The 19741-nt window shown below is 33.1% G+C and overlaps 2 protein-coding genes, 1 long non-coding RNA gene and 1 other non-coding gene across 4 annotated transcripts; 2 read left to right on the forward strand and 2 right to left on the reverse strand.

Moving 5' to 3' along the window:
- The first annotated feature begins 525 nt into the window (after nucleotides 1-525).
- LOC112097279 lies at nucleotides 526-3276 on the forward strand. Its single transcript, XR_002904945.1, has 3 exons — nucleotides 526-746; nucleotides 897-2984; nucleotides 3072-3276. It is a non-coding gene; the product is annotated as an uncharacterized LOC112097279 (long non-coding RNA).
- A 2050-nt stretch (nucleotides 3277-5326) lies between these two features.
- On the reverse strand, nucleotides 5327-8588 carry LOC112097233 (calmodulin binding protein PICBP-like). Its single transcript, XM_024182030.1, has 2 exons — nucleotides 6076-8588; nucleotides 5327-5658 (listed from the first exon to the last, which is right to left on the reverse strand). Exon 1 carries the CDS (start codon nucleotides 8582-8584, stop codon nucleotides 6089-6091), a length of 2496 nt encoding a protein of 831 aa, XP_024037798.1. The 5' UTR covers nucleotides 8585-8588; the 3' UTR covers nucleotides 5327-5658; nucleotides 6076-6088.
- Nucleotides 8589-8603: 15 nt separating this feature from the next.
- On the reverse strand, nucleotides 8604-10682 carry LOC18033457 (calmodulin binding protein PICBP). Its single transcript, XM_024187442.1, has 2 exons — nucleotides 10094-10682; nucleotides 8604-9953 (listed from the first exon to the last, which is right to left on the reverse strand). Exons 1-2 carry the CDS (start codon nucleotides 10379-10381, stop codon nucleotides 8604-8606), a joined length of 1638 nt encoding a protein of 545 aa, XP_024043210.1. The 5' UTR covers nucleotides 10382-10682.
- Nucleotides 10683-17401: 6719 nt separating this feature from the next.
- On the forward strand, nucleotides 17402-17473 carry TRNAW-CCA. Its single transcript has one exon. It is a non-coding gene; the product is annotated as a tRNA-Trp (tRNA).
- The last annotated feature ends 2268 nt before the right edge of the window (nucleotides 17474-19741 follow it).

The raw sequence follows: 19741 nt of genomic DNA on the forward strand, positions 1-19741 counted from the left end.
ATAATGTAAGTGTTAAAAAAATTACTAATGTGAATAAAATAATGATTTTTTTAATACTTAAAAGGTTTTGAAAAGAATTTTTTTTTAATACTAAAAACTAGGACTTTTTAGTTTTATCATACAAGAATTGAGATCCTAAATATAGAATTATTTTTGGAAACATATTTACATGCTCTTTCAGAGATTAGTTTATGTTATATTTTTCACAAGCAAAAAAGTTAATTAAACTTTATGATTATTCACTTTATAAAAAAAATTATACAAGCATTCGTTTTTGTGAAAAACTAATTTAAAAGATAAAATTAAGAAAAAATTTGGTTTTGTAAAAACTAATTATAAAAAAAAAAAGCTATAAAACTAGTTAAAGAAAATGATGTAAAATTAAATTTAAAGCAAAATGATAAATGTGGAATTAATTATTTTTTTCAACTGTGATTTTTCTTTTCAAAAAAATTAAGAAAATAAATTTCCCGGGTTAGGTAGAATCGGGTCCCTACACGGGAACTATCCAAGCGACCAAGACGCGGTACCTCTCCAAGTGAAGTTGGTGAAGAGAGACTCTCTTACGAGCTAAAATGTAGAGACGAAAATGGAACCCATTGCAAAACGCTAGGCTGTCAGCTAATTCAATTGCATTGAAATTCCCTTCAAGGGGGAAAAAAAAAAAAAAAAAAAAGGAACCGAAGCCTTTTTATCCCAAATTTCAACTGGGGATTAATAGCCAACTAAATAATGGCATTTTTCAGGTACATGCTTGTTTCCAAAATTCATTTTTCTTACGTGGTATATGCCAAGTGTTTGATTAAATGCTTACGAGACATGTTATTGCGTATGTAATGCTTTTATTGGCTAGTTTTTTTCTTAATTTTTTTTCGTTGAATGGATATGTTCTGCAGGTATTGCATTTGCTTGCTGCCTATGAATTTGTTTGATTCTTTCTGTTAAGCGGTGGCGGTGGCGGTGGCGGTGGCGGTGTTGTGTTTTTTTAGTAACTAACTTGGATAAATGTCTGACGTGTAACTCTATTTTAAAATAGTTATGGAGAGGTGCTTAAAAAGAAAATTGCCGCCAAATTGCGATGGGAAAGTAGATGCTTGTGAGTCAAACTGAAGTCAAAATTGATTTGCCAGAAATTCCTACCGATCCTGGTCTGTGACCTCTTATTTCCGATTATAATGTTAGCATTCAATACCAAGTTCGGAAAGCACATCTGCAGAGGGGTCCTTGTCAGCCTAGAGACCATAATTTCCCCTTCAAAAGATTTGGAGAGTTCAAAGGCGCTTTGTGCCTGCTTGGTTTAATGAATTTCGGACTTGGTTAAAATACAGTGTAACGAAAGATGCTGCATTTTGCCTATATTGCTATCTGTTCAAACCAGAAAATGGTGATCAAGTGGGAGGGGATTCTTTTGCCAGTAAAGAAATTTCAAACTGGAAAAAGAAGGAAAGTTTGCGAAACATGTTGGAGGCCTTAAGTTCTCATAACCAAACTTGGGGTAAGTGTGAAGAATTAATGAAGCAAAACCAACGTATTCAGGTGTGTTTCTCTAAACCAATGTTAAATGCTGCTATTGACTGTGTCCGATTTCTTTTGCAACAATGACTTGCATTTTGCTTTGAGGATGAATTTAAGATCCATCGACCAAGATAGTTTTCAAGATTCAAGCTACCAAGGAGTTTTCCAAAAAAAATTTCGGGGCCATTTTCCTTGAGCTTCCACAATTTCTTGCCGTTCAAAATGAGGATATCAAAGCTTTTTCCTTGAAGAACTCCTTAAAAGCTTAAATTGACATCACAGGGATCCAAAAAGGTGTTGTAAGTACTGCTTTAACTGAAACTGTAAGTGTTACCGTTTTCTATTTTAATTGATGAGTCTTTTGACTTGGAGGAGCAAATGATTGTGATTATCCGTTACCTAGACAAAAAGGTCAAGTGATTGAGCTGGTTCTTGCCCCCCTAATATTCTCTGCACCACCACACTGCCACCCTTTGATCACCAGCCTCACCTGATCAGGCATGTGGCATTCGCAGATGCAAACTCTAGTTCCAGTGATGTTTCATTTGTGGCCCAGCCCTTGTTGCGCCTACATGCAGCCTCCACACTGGCGCAACATCCTTCTTTTGGCTGATTTGACGCTCCTGCAGCCCCTTGCCGATCGTGTCACTCTGACCTCATCCCTTCTCAACCCACTACATGTAGTCAGCCCACGGCCCCTCACATAAAACCTTTGCAGCCCCCTCACTCAACCAATACGCCACTTGTGTCAGCCACCTTTCGTGGCTGTGCCCCACTGCTAATGAGAATCCCTCTGGTGTGGTCACCCAAACCCGTTACCCCAACTCAAACCCACCAAATTGTTGCCCCTCCAATGCCCTCAAGCCATCAAACGCTTCTACACTCAACCCAGTTAACATCTTAACCCTAATGCCACTTCTAGACCTCCAAAATCCTTTGTTGATGCTGTGGCTGGTTTTGCAACTCCTTCAATCCCTTTTAAGCCGGTCCGATTACATAGAGGTGAACCTGCTGTTCTTTTCTCTGCTGAGGAAGTTCGGGATATCGCTAAGCTTTTAAACTGGCTCTTGTTGGCAAGTTTTCATTTGGCCGCCCTCCTATGGATGCCATGGGCGATGAAAGACTCAATAGATCAAAAAGTTGACTTATTATCGTGTTGAGTTATTCAATAGTGTTCTAGACATTCAACTTAAAGAGCTAAATAGTCGTCTTGACAAGAGAAAAGAGAAACGTTGAGTTCCTTATTTGTTGGCGTGTTTATCTCCTAATGACTCATTTGCTGCTTCCTATAAGGAAAAGCTTATAATCTTTGCAGGATTTTATCCAAAAAAATTTTCTGCTATAGAGATCACGGCACTTAACGTCAACCTGACACTGACATCTTGGACATGCAATCTAGCCCTGAATTTTCAGAATTGAAAGGGATTCGTGATCTTGCAAAGAAATTGGTTGAGACTGAAAAGGATAAGGTATATTCCTCAGTTTATTCACTGGTCACTTTGGCTTTGATTCTAAGGTTGGCTATTCACTGGTCACTTTGGCTTTGATTCTTCCAGTCGTCACTGTTACTGTAGAGAGAGCATTATCAGCTACTAATTTTTCGAAGACTGAATTGCGGAATGAGATTGGAGAGCAGTGGATAAAAGATAACCTAGTTGTATATATTGAACAAGATGTATTTAGAAGTATTTTAAATGAAGCTGTTATAGAACAATTTCAAAACATGAAAATGTGTTGAGAGCCATTGTAAATGATTGAACAAAGCTGCTATGATTCAATATCAGAGTTTTAGTATTCAGCTTTTGCATTTTGAAGTTGTTCCTTTGGTTGGGTTCTTGGTTTTTTCGTGTCAGCAATGATTAGTTTCTGCTTAGCTGTAATGCAATGTTCTAATGATATTTGATGTTTGATGCTTGTTTAATTTGATATATTGCCTGTCTTTCATTTCTGCTTATGTATTATGAGCCATTTTTCCTATGTCAATGGCTTCTAATGTAGTGTCAGCTAGTGATGAATTATCTTTCTATAGTTGGGTTTTATTTGAAATTAGTTATGCAGTTATGCAGTGTCATCTGTAGTATTTTTATATGAGAAATGTTTACAATGAATTTCTTGAAGGTGCTTTCTTTAAAAGTATCCGTTATGCTGGATGCTATCTTATGCAGCACTGCTGTCAGAGATTTCCTTTGGTCACAGTTATGTAAGTCCAAAGTCAGAGCTCTATAGATGTTTAATAATTATATCCATACAAATTTGAGTAGTAGTATGTTCAAAATTATTATAAGCATGCATATGTATGAAACTTTTGTGTATTCTTGTCAGGAAGGTCAAAAATTTTGTTTGCTGTGCCAGAAGGTCAAATTTAGGAAGTTCTTCAAGTCATTTTCGGGGTTTTATTGCATTAAATATGCTTCCCCTGTGCTTTGTCCAGGTAATTAGTAATATTATCTGTTTTTTCCAAAACAAAGGAAAAAGAAACCAGATTAAGCATCTTGTGTGGAATTAAAGAACTTCGATTGCTGATAATTTTTTTGGTTTCAGTTTTCTGTTTGTGATCACTGTGAAGTCATCTTAAGGATAATGTCATGATTACAATATTCCAGTTTTAAATGTCAGGTTATATGTAGCAAAACAAACTGATTTTAAAACTCACACAATTTTAAATGAAGAAAAAGGCACAGTCATTGTGCTAAGACTAGACACGCTGAAGGGCAGACGAGTTATGATCACTTTAAATGTCAGGAAAGCTAACAAAATAGAAAATACGTTGGTTTTCTGGTTTTCTTAGACTTTATCTCGTTTCCTTACTATATGCGAACTTGATTAAGGCCCTATTTAGTATTGGCTTCAAAGCTACAGGTACTGTTGAAAATACTGTAACAATGAAATAAAAATTGATATTGTGTAATAAATATAATTTTGAAATGATAATTTTGAATAAAATAGTAAAGATATTATAAATTTTTTAACATACAAGTGTAGGTTACAATCAGTTTGACTTCGAAACTAGAACACCAAGTGTTTACTAAACACTAGTGTTGTAGCTTTTAAGCTATAACTGTCTAACCTCAATACTAAACAAAGCCTAACTTGTATGATGTTTAATTTCTACCATATTTCCAATTAGTATTATTTGTGGAAGGTTCAAACCACAATGCACACATTTTGTGCATTGTTTGTAGTGACTTTGTAGTGAATGACAACCTGTTTGCCAAAAGAAAGTAACTTAGATATCTTGTATATCATTTTGTTCAGCTCATTGCAAACGCAGATCATTCAATGATTAATGAAGCCCTTATTGGTCAGGAACAAACTAATTCTGACATTTATTTCTTTTATGGTTGGTGGGTTTTATACTGTGAAGACTTATCACAATGTGATTAAATGGATAGTACATTCCATGATGGTCTGCATTGTAATGTCAGAAGATGACCAGTTTCAATTAATAGATGAGTTGATGTCCATGTTAGTTTCTAGGAAGTTGCAGTTCTATTCATAGAAAGTGTCATCTTGCTTGAGTATTTCCCTTCAACTAATTGAAGTTGCTTTGATTATTCGTACTTTTCATTTCTTTGGTGCTGATAGCCCAATTATAATATTATACTTTTAACTTGCAGAAATACTGTTATGTAAGTATGAATTTGAAACTTTTCCTTTATTTACTAAAATTATTTTAAGGAGCTCAAGCATCAGTTTTCTCATCAGTACGACTTTTGTCTTTACTAATTAGATAACATCTTCTCAGTCTCACTAATTCAGTCTGATAAGACTATTGTTCTCATTATGCAGCAACATCCAGTCCATTTAGCTTAAGCAGTATTTAAGTTGCCAGAAGCTATATAATCTATACAGAGACAGGAAGGAGGGTAAAACTTCATCTATTGCTTTCCAAAATTCAAAACTACATTGTAGCATTTCTAATCATTATCCTAAATACTATGATATAAGCTATGTAATTTACAAAACATCATAACTCAGTATTCTTCTTGTTTGAATAATGATTCATATCTATCTGCTATACTGCTTTCATTTCACATCGCCTTCAATAAAACTTAGTTTTTTCACTAAGGTTCACATCCCCTTCAACCCATAGCCGTGGAGCCGTCTTAAATGATCATCAACACGTTGCTGCTTTGGCTGTTCCTGCACATTCATTTTACATAGAAGAAAAGCCCCATCAATGTAGATAAATCGACCATGAGATCAAAGTATCACTCAACATAAAAGATGAATTGCTTTTTATTTGATACTCTATCAATCTTACATTTGGAAGCTATACTAATTCTGAGCTTGAGGAAAAACCTTGAAGTTGAGCTTCTCTCAACTGTTCGAGGATAATTAATTCAGATTGATGGCATTAAGTAAATGACTTGTTTATTAATGAAACTTTGTTCTTCACACTGATATATGTTTTTCCTATCCAAGGGCTTTAAGCCTTTAAGAAGAATGACTTTTTGGATTCCTTGTTGGTTTGGAGCTTATCTTGCAACTAACATAATTCTTGCCTCATACAGACAGGTGAATGGAAGAAAAAAACTGAGAAAAGTGTGCTATTATTACCTTATGGACTATCTCAGGCATTTATGAGTCTCCGCTGAGGAGATACTGCAGGACTGTGTCTTTGACCAACTTTAACTTCCAACATAGGAGTGACTGTTTCAAAAGCTTCTACGAGCAGTTCTACTTTTCTTTTCCGAGCTGGAGTTAGTTTAGCTACCACCTGCTGAAGTGCATGATCAAGCATCCATTCCTCAGCATTTTTTCTGTCTTCCATGTTTTGATGTCTGAGATGAACTTTCTCTGCTCCTTTGTCAGGTTCCAACGGCAGATATCGTGGCTCCCTTGGGTTGAATTTCCTCACCTTTTCCAATGACTTGATGAATCTCTTAAGGAGAATCACCTTTTTCAGATTGCTCCAGTTCTGCTGCACTCGTGGCTTAGATTTATTTGATGACTTTGAAAATTCTTCTGATTCATCTGGGGCAGGGATATTCTTAGAATTGAGCCTTGTTTCTCTTGGATCCACTGTTTTATCATTCTCCACTTTGGTGGTGTTAGATTCTCTATAGCTATCTTTAGTAGAACCAGTGGAAGTAGCGATGAAAAGTTCCCCATCTTCAATGTGTTTCTCATGGAGCTTCTGCGCTGAAATCATGTTGCCTGTTACTGATGGATCATCCATTGGATCATCTTGAATATCCGGAAGAGGAATTTCATCTATTGCTTCTTCAATGATTTTTATGGCTTCAATCTGGTCGCATTTGATCTTTTGGTAGTTTGCATTTTGATTGTCCACCAGTTTGTGATTCATCTGCAATGAATCCCTGCATGAATCAGCATCTTTCATTCCAAGCAATGCATTGTTGTTGCTCCCTTGTTCTTCCCTGTGTGAACCTTCAGAAATTGGTTCTGTTCCAGCTTCAGTGCTACCTGATACCATGTGTTTATATAATAAGTACCAGAGCCTCATGTATTTCTTTTTTTCTAACTTGGATTGTTGCTCCATGTCAATGGTGTCACTAGGCTCTGATTCCTCTAGTGCAGAAGACTTTTGGAGGACTTCGTATTGGGTATAAGCTTCTTCTCCGCAAACAGTCCTTGGTTCCTTCAACGGTTCAGAAAAGGCAGTGGAAGAGAGCACGTTGCTAACCGCAGTTGATTCCATGAAATTCTCTGGGCTTAAGCTTTTGGGCTGGCATGATTGTTTACCAGCTGCATTAAGTAAATTACCAGTCTCCAGCCTCTTGCTGTTGATTTTGATATCACGATCATGGAATTCTGAGTCAGAAGTCAAAGGTGCTTCTTCTGAGACTTTCAGAAGGGATTTTCTGCCGTTAGAGGTGCTCTTGCTGTTGTCTGGCTTTGAGGAGGGTTCACCAGACAATCTGGACTCTTCAGAATTTGTCAAAGATACGTCATTTACGCCTTGTTGATCATCTGGGGGAATAGAATTGTTTTCTCCCTTAACAACTTTGAAAGTTGCAGTCTCCCCTTCCTCTTCCTTCAAGTTTGATGGGGTCGTTTCTGAAGCCAATGGACCCACTGCTGTGTTACTACAACTAAATCCTAAGCTTCTTTCTTGGAGCTCAGAACATGTCCGTGGAATTTGCTTTTCTGCAGAAGGGAGGCTGCTGACATGGTCTATAGCACCTTCGATACTTATTTCAGGATATGATGGTTCATGAAGCAATCCAGATTCATTTTGGTCACCTCTTTGAATGGAGAAATCAGTAGACACTTGAAGTGGAGTTGAATGAGAGAAAGCTGTTGCATTTGATCTCAGATGAGTACTAATTTCTGGTAGTGGGGTGACTGTTTCAAAAGCTTGTACAAGCAGAGCTACTTTTCTTTTCTGAGCTGGAGCTAGTGTAGAAATAACTTGTCGGAGTGCATAATCAAGCATCCATTCATCAGCATTTTTTCTCTCTTCCACTGTTTGATGTCTCAGATGAACTTTTTCTGTTTCTGGATCAGCCTCAATGGGTAGAATTGGCGGCTTGCGGGGATTGAACTTATGCACCTTTTCCAATGCCTTCACAAATCTCTTGAGGATAATTACTTTCTTCAGATTGCTCCAGTTCTTGGAAATTGGCTGTCTAGATTTGTTGCCCACATTTATTGCTGTTTTCTCTTCTTCAGAGGTATTAATATTATCGGCTTCTAGTTGTGGTTCTTCTGGATCTTGTACCGAACTCTCTTTGGTGCAGTTGCCGTAACTTGAGATGCTTTGTTGTCCACCTTCACATTTATTATTTGCTAGGAGTTCTTGTTCTGAAGTTGCTTCAGTCGTAACAGATTGATCATGAGATGACTGATCTGGAATTTCTGAGAGGATTTTATCAAATGCCTCTTGTACCAACTTAATGGCATCACTCTGCCAGAGTTCAAACTTCTGGTCACCTGCATTATGATCCCCCATGCCCTTGCCCTCATCAGTTCCAGAAGCACTCTGATCAGAAACAGAGTTATTCTTCTGAGCCACCGTGCATCCGTCTTTATCATGTTCTGCTTTTTCCTTGCCATTATGAGGCAGCTCATTTTCATCTTCTGCAGCGACCCCTGAAGCCATGTGCTGATATCGAGTTGCCCTATGTGCCCCCGTATCTCGGCTTTCCCATATAGGATTTCTCTGATTGGTCAGCAGCACAATTCAGCAGAGAGTCTCCAGATTGTGGAAATCCTTCCTGTAAATCATTGTCTGGCTCAGAATCTTCCGGCTTTTCTTCATTGATTACCCTGGTTACTGTACGGGCTTCTGAAACTTCAATGTTCAATTCACAGCTACCTTTGAACCCTGCGAAGTTCAAATTTGCAAGTGTATCTCCATTGAGTTCTTTGTGAACTTTGGTGTCCACTGGAGCTTCCTTAGGGCTGGTGCTTAAGACATCCTCATGCTTTAAGGACGGATCATCAAATTGAATGGAATCTTTGAGCTCTGGTGAACCATAATCTATGATTTGGTGATTATCAGCAATGAGAATGGGCTTCTCATCTCCATCGTGATAGCTGGATGCAGCAATCTTCTCTTCCTTCTTCGCATAATTGGCTTCAGGATTCGATTTAACAGGTTTCATTGTACCATTCACATTTTCTGTGGCTTCAGGATTCGATTTAACAGGTTTCATTGTACCATTCACATTTTCTGTGCCATGACCATCTGCTTCTTTAAACTCAGCCTTGAACACCTTTTTATTAACAGAGGATATTTCTCTTCCGGCTTGGGCTGTTTCTTGATCAGTGGAATCCCCATTAAAGATCATCTGACTTGTCTGAGCTCCTTTTCTTCTGCTCCTCGAACGTTTCACCTTAGGAACAGAGCAACTTTCTTGTTTCATGCTCTTCTGGGACTTCAAGGATCGCCTCCTCAATGAGATAAATCGCTTCAGTGGAGGTAGAGCACCATGAGGACCATGGCGATGCCCATGAAGAGAACAATAAGAATATCTACAAACTTTCATTGCTGAAATTCCTTCAGATTCACTTCCTCCTGGTTGAAGCTCCGCGCCATGAGGAAATTTAGCATCTTTGAGAGTTGAAGAACATGTTGCTCTGTAAATGCTTGGACCTGATATCACAGAAACTTCTGAGCTTTTCTTCATAGACGACCTCTTGGATTTCAAACTAGCTGTTTTTGTTAAAATCCTCTGAGGTCTCAGAGTAGCAGTTCTTTTAAAAGCTCTCACAGAAGCATCTGAACTTTTTTCATTCTGATCATTGCTACTATAACAGGATTCACAAGGCTGATCACATTGAGCATGCTCCTCTGCTGTAAACAGTCTTGATCTTCCAGAACTTGCAGGCTTGATTGATCTTGTCTTCTTCACTTTCTTCTTCAGGTCAGTTCCTCCAGATGATTTCCTCATCAAAGGCCTTCTGAATTTCATGCTAGACATTTTCGCTAGACTTTGAATTGGCTTGAAACTCGAACCCACTGATTTCTGCCCAGAAAATGCAAGCAATGTTTGGTTTCAAACAACTTGAATTCTAATTTCTAAAAAGTATAGCTAAAACCAAAATAAATAAATAAATAAAATAAAGGGAACAAGAAAGAATAAGAATAAGAATTTCGATGACTTGCCTGAAAGCTCTCCTTCCTTGCATAGGAACTTGATTGTTCAGAGCTTGCACCAGAAAACAAGCCAGGACATTCACTGGAGGGTGATTTCATTGGTCTGACACATGATCTTAAGCTTGGCAATCTAGACAGCTTGAATGATCTCAATTTCATTTTGTTCTTTGTCTCTGTTCCTCCTCCTCCTCTGTTTTCTCTCTCATTATCCTCAGAATATTTGTGACTTATAGACAGCATCTCAGGTTCAGAACAATTATCAGAATCTGCTTCTCTTTCAATCTTGCTTGAATCCATTCTTAACTCTTCTAATAGAAGAGATTTTGCCTTTTGTGAATTGCAGAATCAATTTGAGATGGGCAATTCTTGTTTTCTGGGAAAGTTAAAAACTTGGAAAGTTTCAAAAGATGACACAAACACAAGAGATTCCAAAGTTTGTGTTTTGTCTACTTCATATTAAAATCTGAGCTTTTAATTTGCATTGGGCATTAGTTGAGATAAGGAGACGCTAGAAGCCTTGACTTGTTTGTTCAAGGAGGTGAGAACTGACTTGTTCTTGTTGAATTGACTTCAAAGTTTGGTAAAAAATTTTATTCATTCACTTGTATGAATGGCCACTGATAATTAAAATAAAGAGAAAAGTTTTTTAGTAAAATAAGAGTTGTGTGATAAATTCATAGGCTGGAAATTGTTTTGTGTGAAGAGGTTTTTAATTAGATCTGGTGGGTCGCACATAACATGTTTGCATGATAAGAAAGATTGGCTATTTTATCTACTTAATCATTACAATTAAGTAGAAAATGGTAACCACAAGTTACTTGGTGATGTAAGTAACCATTCTACGTTGGGTTTCCTTGTATTAAAAAAACTAAGCTAATTTGAATGAGTAAATCTCACTGAATTTTCTAATTATTCAACTAACTACAATCTAATCTCTTTGGTTTGAAAAGTAATGATGGTTTTCATGAATCTCGTTTAATTTTAATAGGGTTTTCGGAGGAATTTTAGTGGAGTTTCACATTTTAGCGATCTTCAAAATTTGTGAAGAAAAATTATGAAAATGGCCTCAAAACTTTTTTCAATTTGGAAAATGATTACGGTAAAACTTTTCTTATTTGAAATTTTAAAGGTCAGATTTCCAACCAAATTAGCCCTGAAATTTTGTGTTACACTTAACTTTTCTTCTGACACAATTGATACATGCTCAAAATCATTCATTGCTCTTGCATCTTTCTATCACTCCCATTAATCATCATTTTATCAATCGTTGAAAAGAAATCAACAAGTGAGGATTTAGATAGTTTATATATTTGATTCAAAATTTTAAACTTTATTAAAATTTAAAAAATTATTAAGTTATATTATTTAATAGTATATAATATCATTATTTCGAAATTTTAAATATATATATTAATATAATGATATTATATATTATTAAACCATATAAATTACATGTAGCAAATAAACTTATATTACCGTGGAGTGTTGCTACATGTAAAAAATGGGGATTTTTGGGTCATTTTTCTAATTTTGTAAATTTATTAAGACCGCCAGCCAGACCACAACTAATTTAAAGGAAATTTATGTAATAAAAAAAAATTTAAAGGAAAGGCAACATAAAACCGCGTTGCACGTGGGGACCAATAAATATTTGCTCCATGTGGGGCCAAGCTAATTGAGGCGTAACTGTCGGTGATCGTGTGGTCCTCTGTCGTCCATCATGACAATCTTCTTGATTTTATGATTTATTTATCAATTGTGGGACTATACGACACCTTTTTGTAACTTTAGCAGATTAACAGTTGTCGTTTATACAAAACAAAGGATCTAGACACTTTGCAACAGTTGCAAGGTACCGCAACTTTTTCCTTTTCTAATTCAGCTAATAGATTTAATCTAAAAAATCCTCAACGGTTAGAGATTTGTTTAATTAGCTGTTAACATTGCAGTCTCTGATGTTTATGGGAAATTACAAACACTAATAGTTTTAAAATATTTACACACGTAAGTTATATTGTTTAAATTTTTTAATAACTAAGTTAATAAGTTTGATCATAAAAACGAATGATGGTATAAGAGCACAGTGTAATCTCACAATAAATAATTTTTTTATATAATATACATTTAATATAGAATAAATAAATTAAATACATATTAAAAATATGAGTTTTTAACGTTTCAATGTTTTAAAAAATTAGAAAATAAAAAAGAGTAGATATAAAAAAATATATATTCTGTTGTAACACTTTATTATTTTACCATTACAAAAATTTTACTATCACATTTTTCTTTATAGTATTTAGTTGACATGTTAATTTATTTGTACATACTACTTTTTAGTTATCTATAAAATATCAACATTAACATTAAAAATCAAAAGAGCCATTTTAGATTTCTAAATGTGACATAACAAAATCATCTAGAAAGATTAAGTAAAAGAATAATATAAAAGAAAGCTAGTTTAAAAATTTTTAAAAAAATAATTCAAAAGTTTTTAAACTTTATATTTCTTGAAAATTATCCATTTTCTTAATTTTTAGAAATTTGGGCTTGTGAATCCTTACAATATTATCTTATTCTTGATTAAAAGTGATTGGATATTAAATTTATTAGTTTCTCAATACTCTTGTAAATGAAGATGGTTGCTTTTTCTCTTTTTTTTGGCGAAAGTTAATAATCCATCGTGAAAATTTCTTCGCAACGGTGATTTTATAATAATTTTATGTTTCATTATTTTGAAATCGTCACTACCAGTCTTGTGCCAGTGTAATTGGTCGTCACTAAAAACCATATGTCTTGTCGTAATTAATTAAATACTTCATGGCTCATTGTTGCGACATTTGCATCCCTCTCAGCCATCATTACTCAAGACTCAAGTGTTAATAACAATTAGAAGATTATTTCAAAAGTCATTTTATCCTTAGTAGGGGACTTTATATAAAAGTTTTAATCATTTAATTCTTTTTTTAATTTTATGAAAATGTCAAGGACTACTATATAATTAAGCCACGAAAACACAAAAGTTGTGGCATGTTGTAACCGTTGCAACATAGTTTACCCCAAAAGTAAAATAATTTGTTATAAATTTAAGATCTAAAAAACAATTGTTATAAATTTTATGATAAATTAAAATAAATAAATTTAAATAACCAATTTGATAATAGTCGGCAATGTTTAGATGGTAGAATTAAGTATGGGATTAAACTAATTTTTTGATTAAATATTTATTTTATTTTTGACAAGTTTAGTTGGATTGGACTAAGGATGATTAAATTTAAATTTAATCCTAAAATAATGTAATTAGTTAGTCTAATTTATTCATGGGTTTAGTTGGAATAGGATTAAAAAAAAAATCCATTTATGAGACTTTAATTCATATCATTATTTTTTATTTATACCTAATATTAATTAATTAATTAATTTTTATTTATGATTTACTTAAAACTTATTTTTTATTTATTATCTATAATTTGATTAAATTGGTACTTTTACTTCAACTAAATTCAACTAACTCTTGAGATTAAAATTTCATTACTTGTTTATTTACTAATTTATCAATAAAATTGATCATTTAACAATTTACTACATTATTGAGTGTAAATTTAATGATCACTAATAAATACTAAATAATCATGAAAATTAATAATACCATTAATTATTTGATTTTATATAATATTTTTAAATATTTGATAAAAGTTAATTAAATATCTAATTTTTTAATTTCTTTTTTATTTGTTCATTATATTATGACTACCCAGTAAATTATTTACAATATATTTTAATTTTCTTATTAATTTATTTTTAAATTTATTATAATTATTATTATAGAATTTCATGAATAATTAATATTTATATTTAAATATCAATTTGAATGCTATTTAATATTATTTAAATATAATTGAACATAGTCTAATCCGGTACAATACTAAAGATAACATAAAATAATATCGCTTAATCCAATCCAATTCTAATAATAATTAGTCTAATTTAATCTTACGTGTCAAATGTATCCTAATATAATTACGTTATAGAATCATGATTTCAATAAATGCAACATTATCACTGTGTAAGTATTATTTATTTTTTAATAGCAAATTTTGTAAATAAATATAGCAAATGAAATTATATGATTGTTTAAGAAAAAAGGAAAACAATTGTTCCAAATGTAATAAACTTAATCTTTTGGCGTTACGTGTAAATAAAATTGCACCCACCTTATTAACTTATTCTATCCTACCTGTAGTTCTATTAATTTTTTAACATGCTTAAGGCCCAATTTAATACTGTTATAACTTTTAAAAAAATTGTTATTAGCTCATTACACAATAATTCAGTTGTGAAAAAGAATTCAATTAAACATTCGGTAAAATTTAACTTTAAAAGTATTGTGAGTTTAAAGACAGCTGTATGTGTTTGGTAAATCATAATGTCTAACTGCTAAAAAATGTAAATAACTGAATTGAACATAGTATAAATAAACTTATTTAAACAACTATAAACATGCATATAAATTTTTTTACTATGTACTATAATAATTGATAATTAAATAAATGTTTTATATTATTCATTTTATTTTTTATTTTAATATAATTGGCAATAATAATAATCTCTTCAAAGTTAATGATTTTATTTCCTAATTAATGAGGATAATTTTAAATTTTTATAATATATATGAGGATATATATAAAATTGCATTAAGTATAAAATTGATTTTCAAAATCAGGTTTTGAAAAGTTATTCCTTCTTTACTTTTCAAAACATGCTGTAGGATGGATTGATTTTGATAAAAGTGATTTAAAAAAAATTATCAAGCATTAAAATTAGCTTTTCAAAATTATTTTTGAGGCTCCCAAAAGCAATCTGAAATCAACAATTTAGATTAAGTGTTGATTTGGGCTATAGGTTAGTCTTTTCACAATATCATTTATAATAATAATGTTTACAATAATGCACCAGTTTTGTCCTTGGAATATATTACATTTTGGCTATTGCATGAGGGACCATTCTCTGTTTTAGAAGGGGGTCAAGTGGATTACAAGTATCTTGGCTGTTAGGACATGAATTCATGGGCGCATGCACAAGAACATTGCCAAACTTGTTATTAACTGAAAATCACTCTATTATGCTAATTTGATTGAATGTTAGATAAATGGGCAAGATTAGTTCACTTTGCCACAGGGTTTTCCGGAAGTCGCAACAAAATAAGAGTCGCACAGATCGCTCAGGCTTCATCTGCATTGAATGGCCATCAATGAGTGTCAAGTGTCTTCAGTTAATAGTCTGCAATTGCCAAATGAATAGTATTAGCAAGGAGTTTCATAGCATTAACAGTTTATTAATCACATGAAAAAGAAATCAGAATGCAGTTATAGTGACTTACTTTGAGGAACACTAATTATTTTCAGCACTAATGTGATTGTTGCCCAAGTTATATTTGTGACAAAATGAATCATTTCACTTTTCTAATCATTAGACCTTCGAGTGTGTATAGAAGCTACATATGATGCAGACGGAGGTTAAATTTTAATGGGGCATCATGGACTCGAAATGTACAGATAACCGTGCAAAGACAGTCCAGTAATGCAGGTAAGTTCAAATGAAACTAGCTGCAGTCATTATTACAGAAATGGTCTAGTTTCCACTTCGAACATCATATATATTGATATGCTAAAATCAATATACCTTTCAATTAGCTTCCAATTTAGAATGTTGACGGAACTTTGGGCATTATAACCAAAGATGCTTGATTCGCTGTAAGCCATTATCTTAATCTGAAAAATTGTCTACAAAAGGTAGCAAACCAACAGCAAATTGACTGTGGAGGCAAGAATGGAAAGACTGTGGCTGCGAACTGCAATCGAGCAAAGGATTAATTGTCGGATGTGAACCTGAATTAAGAGCTTCTGGAGAGACGACTTTGTCGGGTCTGGAATTGACTGATGAACGACAAAGCGGCAGACAGATAAAGCTGCTCATACGACAACAACTTGTGTCATATAAGAAGCATAAGTGATGCACGAGACTTGCACGATCAGGAATAAACTCATGCTTAGATTAAACGGCAACTGCAAGTGCTGTTTCAATAACTAAAAGGCTGTTAGTTTTGGCGGGAACTTTCTGGGAGCGTGAGCTGACGAGTAGTAACAACATCTGGATCCTTCCAGAGTTATATATAAGGTCTCTAAGTCCAAGCTTAGGTTAATAACGTTCCTTGTAACAATCTCTCTGAATCTTGTAAACTGTCGAGCATCAAAGAAAAGCTATGGCTTCTGTTTCTCAAGAGGATGTAGGCTACCTAGCCGAACCTCTATAATTCTCTTTGTGTTCAGTTTTCATTCTCTTAATCTTTGTTTCTGTCTAAACACTCTTGCCTTGTTTCTGATTGCAATCTTGGGATTTCATTCTTGTATTAATAAGATCAGTGTGTGGAGATTTCTTGGGGATAGAATTAGATTTTAATCTACTCTAATTCACAACATTAATCACCGGTCCAATTAATATGAATGATAAGAAACATTAAAAAAAAAAAAAACTTTTAGGGGAAACGGAGGAAGCAGAGGAAAAGCAGGACTTAACCAGTGTAAACTGTAAAAATTCGGGGCAAAGACTGCCGCAAGAAAGGTTCCAAACAAAAGCAGAGTACACAGTTTATTTTCATGATGGCTCGTCACTCATCAACATTTATCCTCATCCAGATGTCCCTCAAGATGATTCTATCAAACGGCTGTGATGAAGTCTGCCTATGGATGTTTCAATTCTCCTTTCCAGCCAATAATCTATCTCTTTTCGACATTTCAACAAACACCTCTGTGTTTTCATCAAACCCCTTCTCCTTTAACTTATTTTCATACAAAATAAAAGCAGAGAGTACATTTCATTGTACCAATTCTCACCGTCCAGCAGAATCAGAGAACAAAAGGGTCAGTCAATGATTGAAAGCAATTCGTAAACACGGGATTGATAATTTGACGAAAAAATCCCGTGTAAAGCCAAAATATTATAGCCAGGAACCTTACTTCATTTAAAAAAAAAAAAAAAAAAGAGTGTGGCAGTCAAAGCTAAAATTAAATTTTTTACCCCTTATTTTCCTAAGATTCAAACTCGTAGATCAGGCTCCTGGGATCGAAATTGAAATTCTGCACTCATGACATTCGAACTCTTGTGGAAATACAGAGGGTAACCGCCGGCAAAAAAACTTTCAGTTAAATTTTGCAAATACCCTCATTTGATTTCACAGAATTTTAGCGACAGAGGTTTTGGCGGGAAATACAAGAAAACTTATATTAGTTTTAGACATCTTATCAACTTCCCAACCGTGGATCCGTGGCGCAATGGTAGCGCGTCTGACTCCAGATCAGAAGGTTGCGTGTTCGATTCACGTCGGGTTCAATTCCCAAAATTTTGTCCTTCCGCCATTGTTAATTTTTTTTTTTAAATCTCTCTTGTGCTTGCTTATAATTAGAGATTTAACTGGAAACACTGTACTGCTGCTATCAATATTTGGGATGTAGCTCAGCATATGCAGAAGCGGAAGCTGTGGTTTATAGGTGGCCAATTATTGAAATTGATTCTCAAATGATGGCTAATTTAATTAAGGGAAATTATCAGCCATATATCCTTAAATGACACCAGTATCAAACGTGCCACAATATTTTTTAAGTGTATCACTCGTATACCCTAAGTTGACAAAACACTTCTACTATCCATCAATCCGTTAACTGCTGTTTGCGAGCGCTGACATCATAAGGGTAATCTAGTCTTTTTTTAAAAATGACATGTCATCCCATTTACTTAGTAAAAAACGACATGTCATATGATATATTTTGATACAAATGACATGTCATCTCATTTATCGGATAATTGTTAATAATTGCTAAAAATAAAAATTTACTTTACAATCGAATTTACTCATCCAAAATTTAACCTAAATTATTGAAGATCTACTCCTCCAAGCTCAAACTTGAATTTTTTATGGTATAATATGTATAATTGTAAATAATATGTTGTTAATATTTTTTGATGGTATAAGATGAATATTTTTTTATGGATAATTGTTAATAATATGTACCATTAATAATTCATATTTTTTTAATAAAAAAATGTATTGTTAATAACAAAATAAAAAAATTGTGTATTGAAAATTTACATTAATTTTCAAGGTAAATTTATTTTTTTACCTCATTTTGAGTTTAAAGGGTAAAATAGTCATTTTGCTCAAATTCTGTTAAGTTCTTAACAGTAGTAAACGGAAAGGTGGACGCCAGAACTCTTTTGTCAACTTAGGGTATACGAGTGATAAAAGCGAAAAGTGTTATAGCACGTTTGATACTGGTATCATTTAAGAGTATATGATTGATAATTTTCCTTTAATTAATAATAGAAAGGATAGCAAGAACGAGATTTTGTGGAACATTTCATAAATCTAAGGTAAGATACTCAAGATCTTGTAATGCAATTATCCATTTTTAACTATGTCACCTTTAGATAATTTTGAAACTGTTTTTTGGGTGGATTCGTTTTCAATAAAGATCATGAATGTATTCACTTTGTTAAATGAATAAAATTTACACTTTCGTATTAAAAAAATAGTGACCACAAAATATCAAGGATTCATTGGAAAAACTTTGTTCCTTAAAAGTAGGTAGAAATAACATCTATAAATCCATTTTGAGCTTTAATTATTTTTTGGGTAATAGTTTTTTTTTCATTTTTATATAAAAAGAGTTCGTTTTTCAAAAAGGTATTGAACGGATATAAACCAAAATTACAGTACAATTTGGACTATATTTGAGTGTTTGTGGATTGGTCAAATTTGTAAAACTATTAAAATCACTAAAATATAGCCCTAGCTACAGGCCAGATCAAGAAAATGTAGGCCCATAGGAAAAAAATTTCAATATTGTGATTAAAAATTATTTTGTTTTAGGTGTTAAACTATTAAAGTTTATGTTTAAAGATTTGGGGAAAAAATGTACGTTCAATTTTATGTGTATAACTTTGAAAAATGTAGATTATGGGGGATTTTTTTTCTCGATTATTTTGGAGAGTAAACTTTTAAGCTAATGAGTTGTATTACAAGTTTATGGATTTAAAATCCCAATAAATTTCATATTATATTAAACTTATAGAATAGCAAAAACTTTTAAAAAAATTTATATACATAGCATTCTAGAATTTAAAATAAAATAAATGGTGATGAAATTGAAGAAGGATTCAATATTGAAAATTTTAAACTACCTTTTAAATTTTAATATATTAAAATAGATATAAACCACTTTTTGAATTTTATTGGGCCTTTAAAATATGTTTAAAAAGACATCTGATTGGCCTTTATGATATATTGAAAAAGAAATAAAACTTATTCACTTAAAAATTTTACTTTCAAAGCAAAAACTAATATGTAAAAAATAATAATAACTTATCCTAAATTGGAGCCTTAATTATAGGTGGACACTAGCCATTACTACCTGGCAATAGGTTGTGTTTGAGCAATATCGTGTCATGCTCTTATCGTGTTATGTTAAATTATAACTCATCTATTAATCCATTTGGGTAAAAAAAGTACAAAACCCAAGTTCCAAAACCATTTGTTATTGTTATCAACCTGAATAAACCCATTTAGCTGTCTCTTTTTAGTAAATTTAAAATAACTGTTAT

This window comes from Citrus clementina, unplaced genomic scaffold, assembly GCF_000493195.1.
Source record: "Citrus clementina cultivar Clemenules unplaced genomic scaffold, Citrus_clementina_v1.0 scaffold_9, whole genome shotgun sequence".
In the NCBI taxonomy this organism is placed as follows: domain Eukaryota; kingdom Viridiplantae; phylum Streptophyta; class Magnoliopsida; order Sapindales; family Rutaceae; genus Citrus; species Citrus x clementina.

Bases quoted from the DNA above. Each gene is read 5' to 3' on its own strand.
- LOC18033457 (XM_024187442.1), bottom strand. From the start codon at position 10,381: ATGGATTCAAGCAAGATTGAAAGAGAAGCAGATTCTGATAATTGTTCT. The intron at 9,954-10,093 runs GCAAGTCATCGA...TTTTCTGGGCAG, and splicing joins CAAGGAAGGAGAGCTTTCAG to AAATCAGTGGGTTCGAGTTT.
- LOC112097233 (XM_024182030.1), bottom strand. From the start codon at position 8,584: ATGGCTTCAGGGGTCGCTGCAGAAGATGAAAATGAGCTGCCTCATAAT.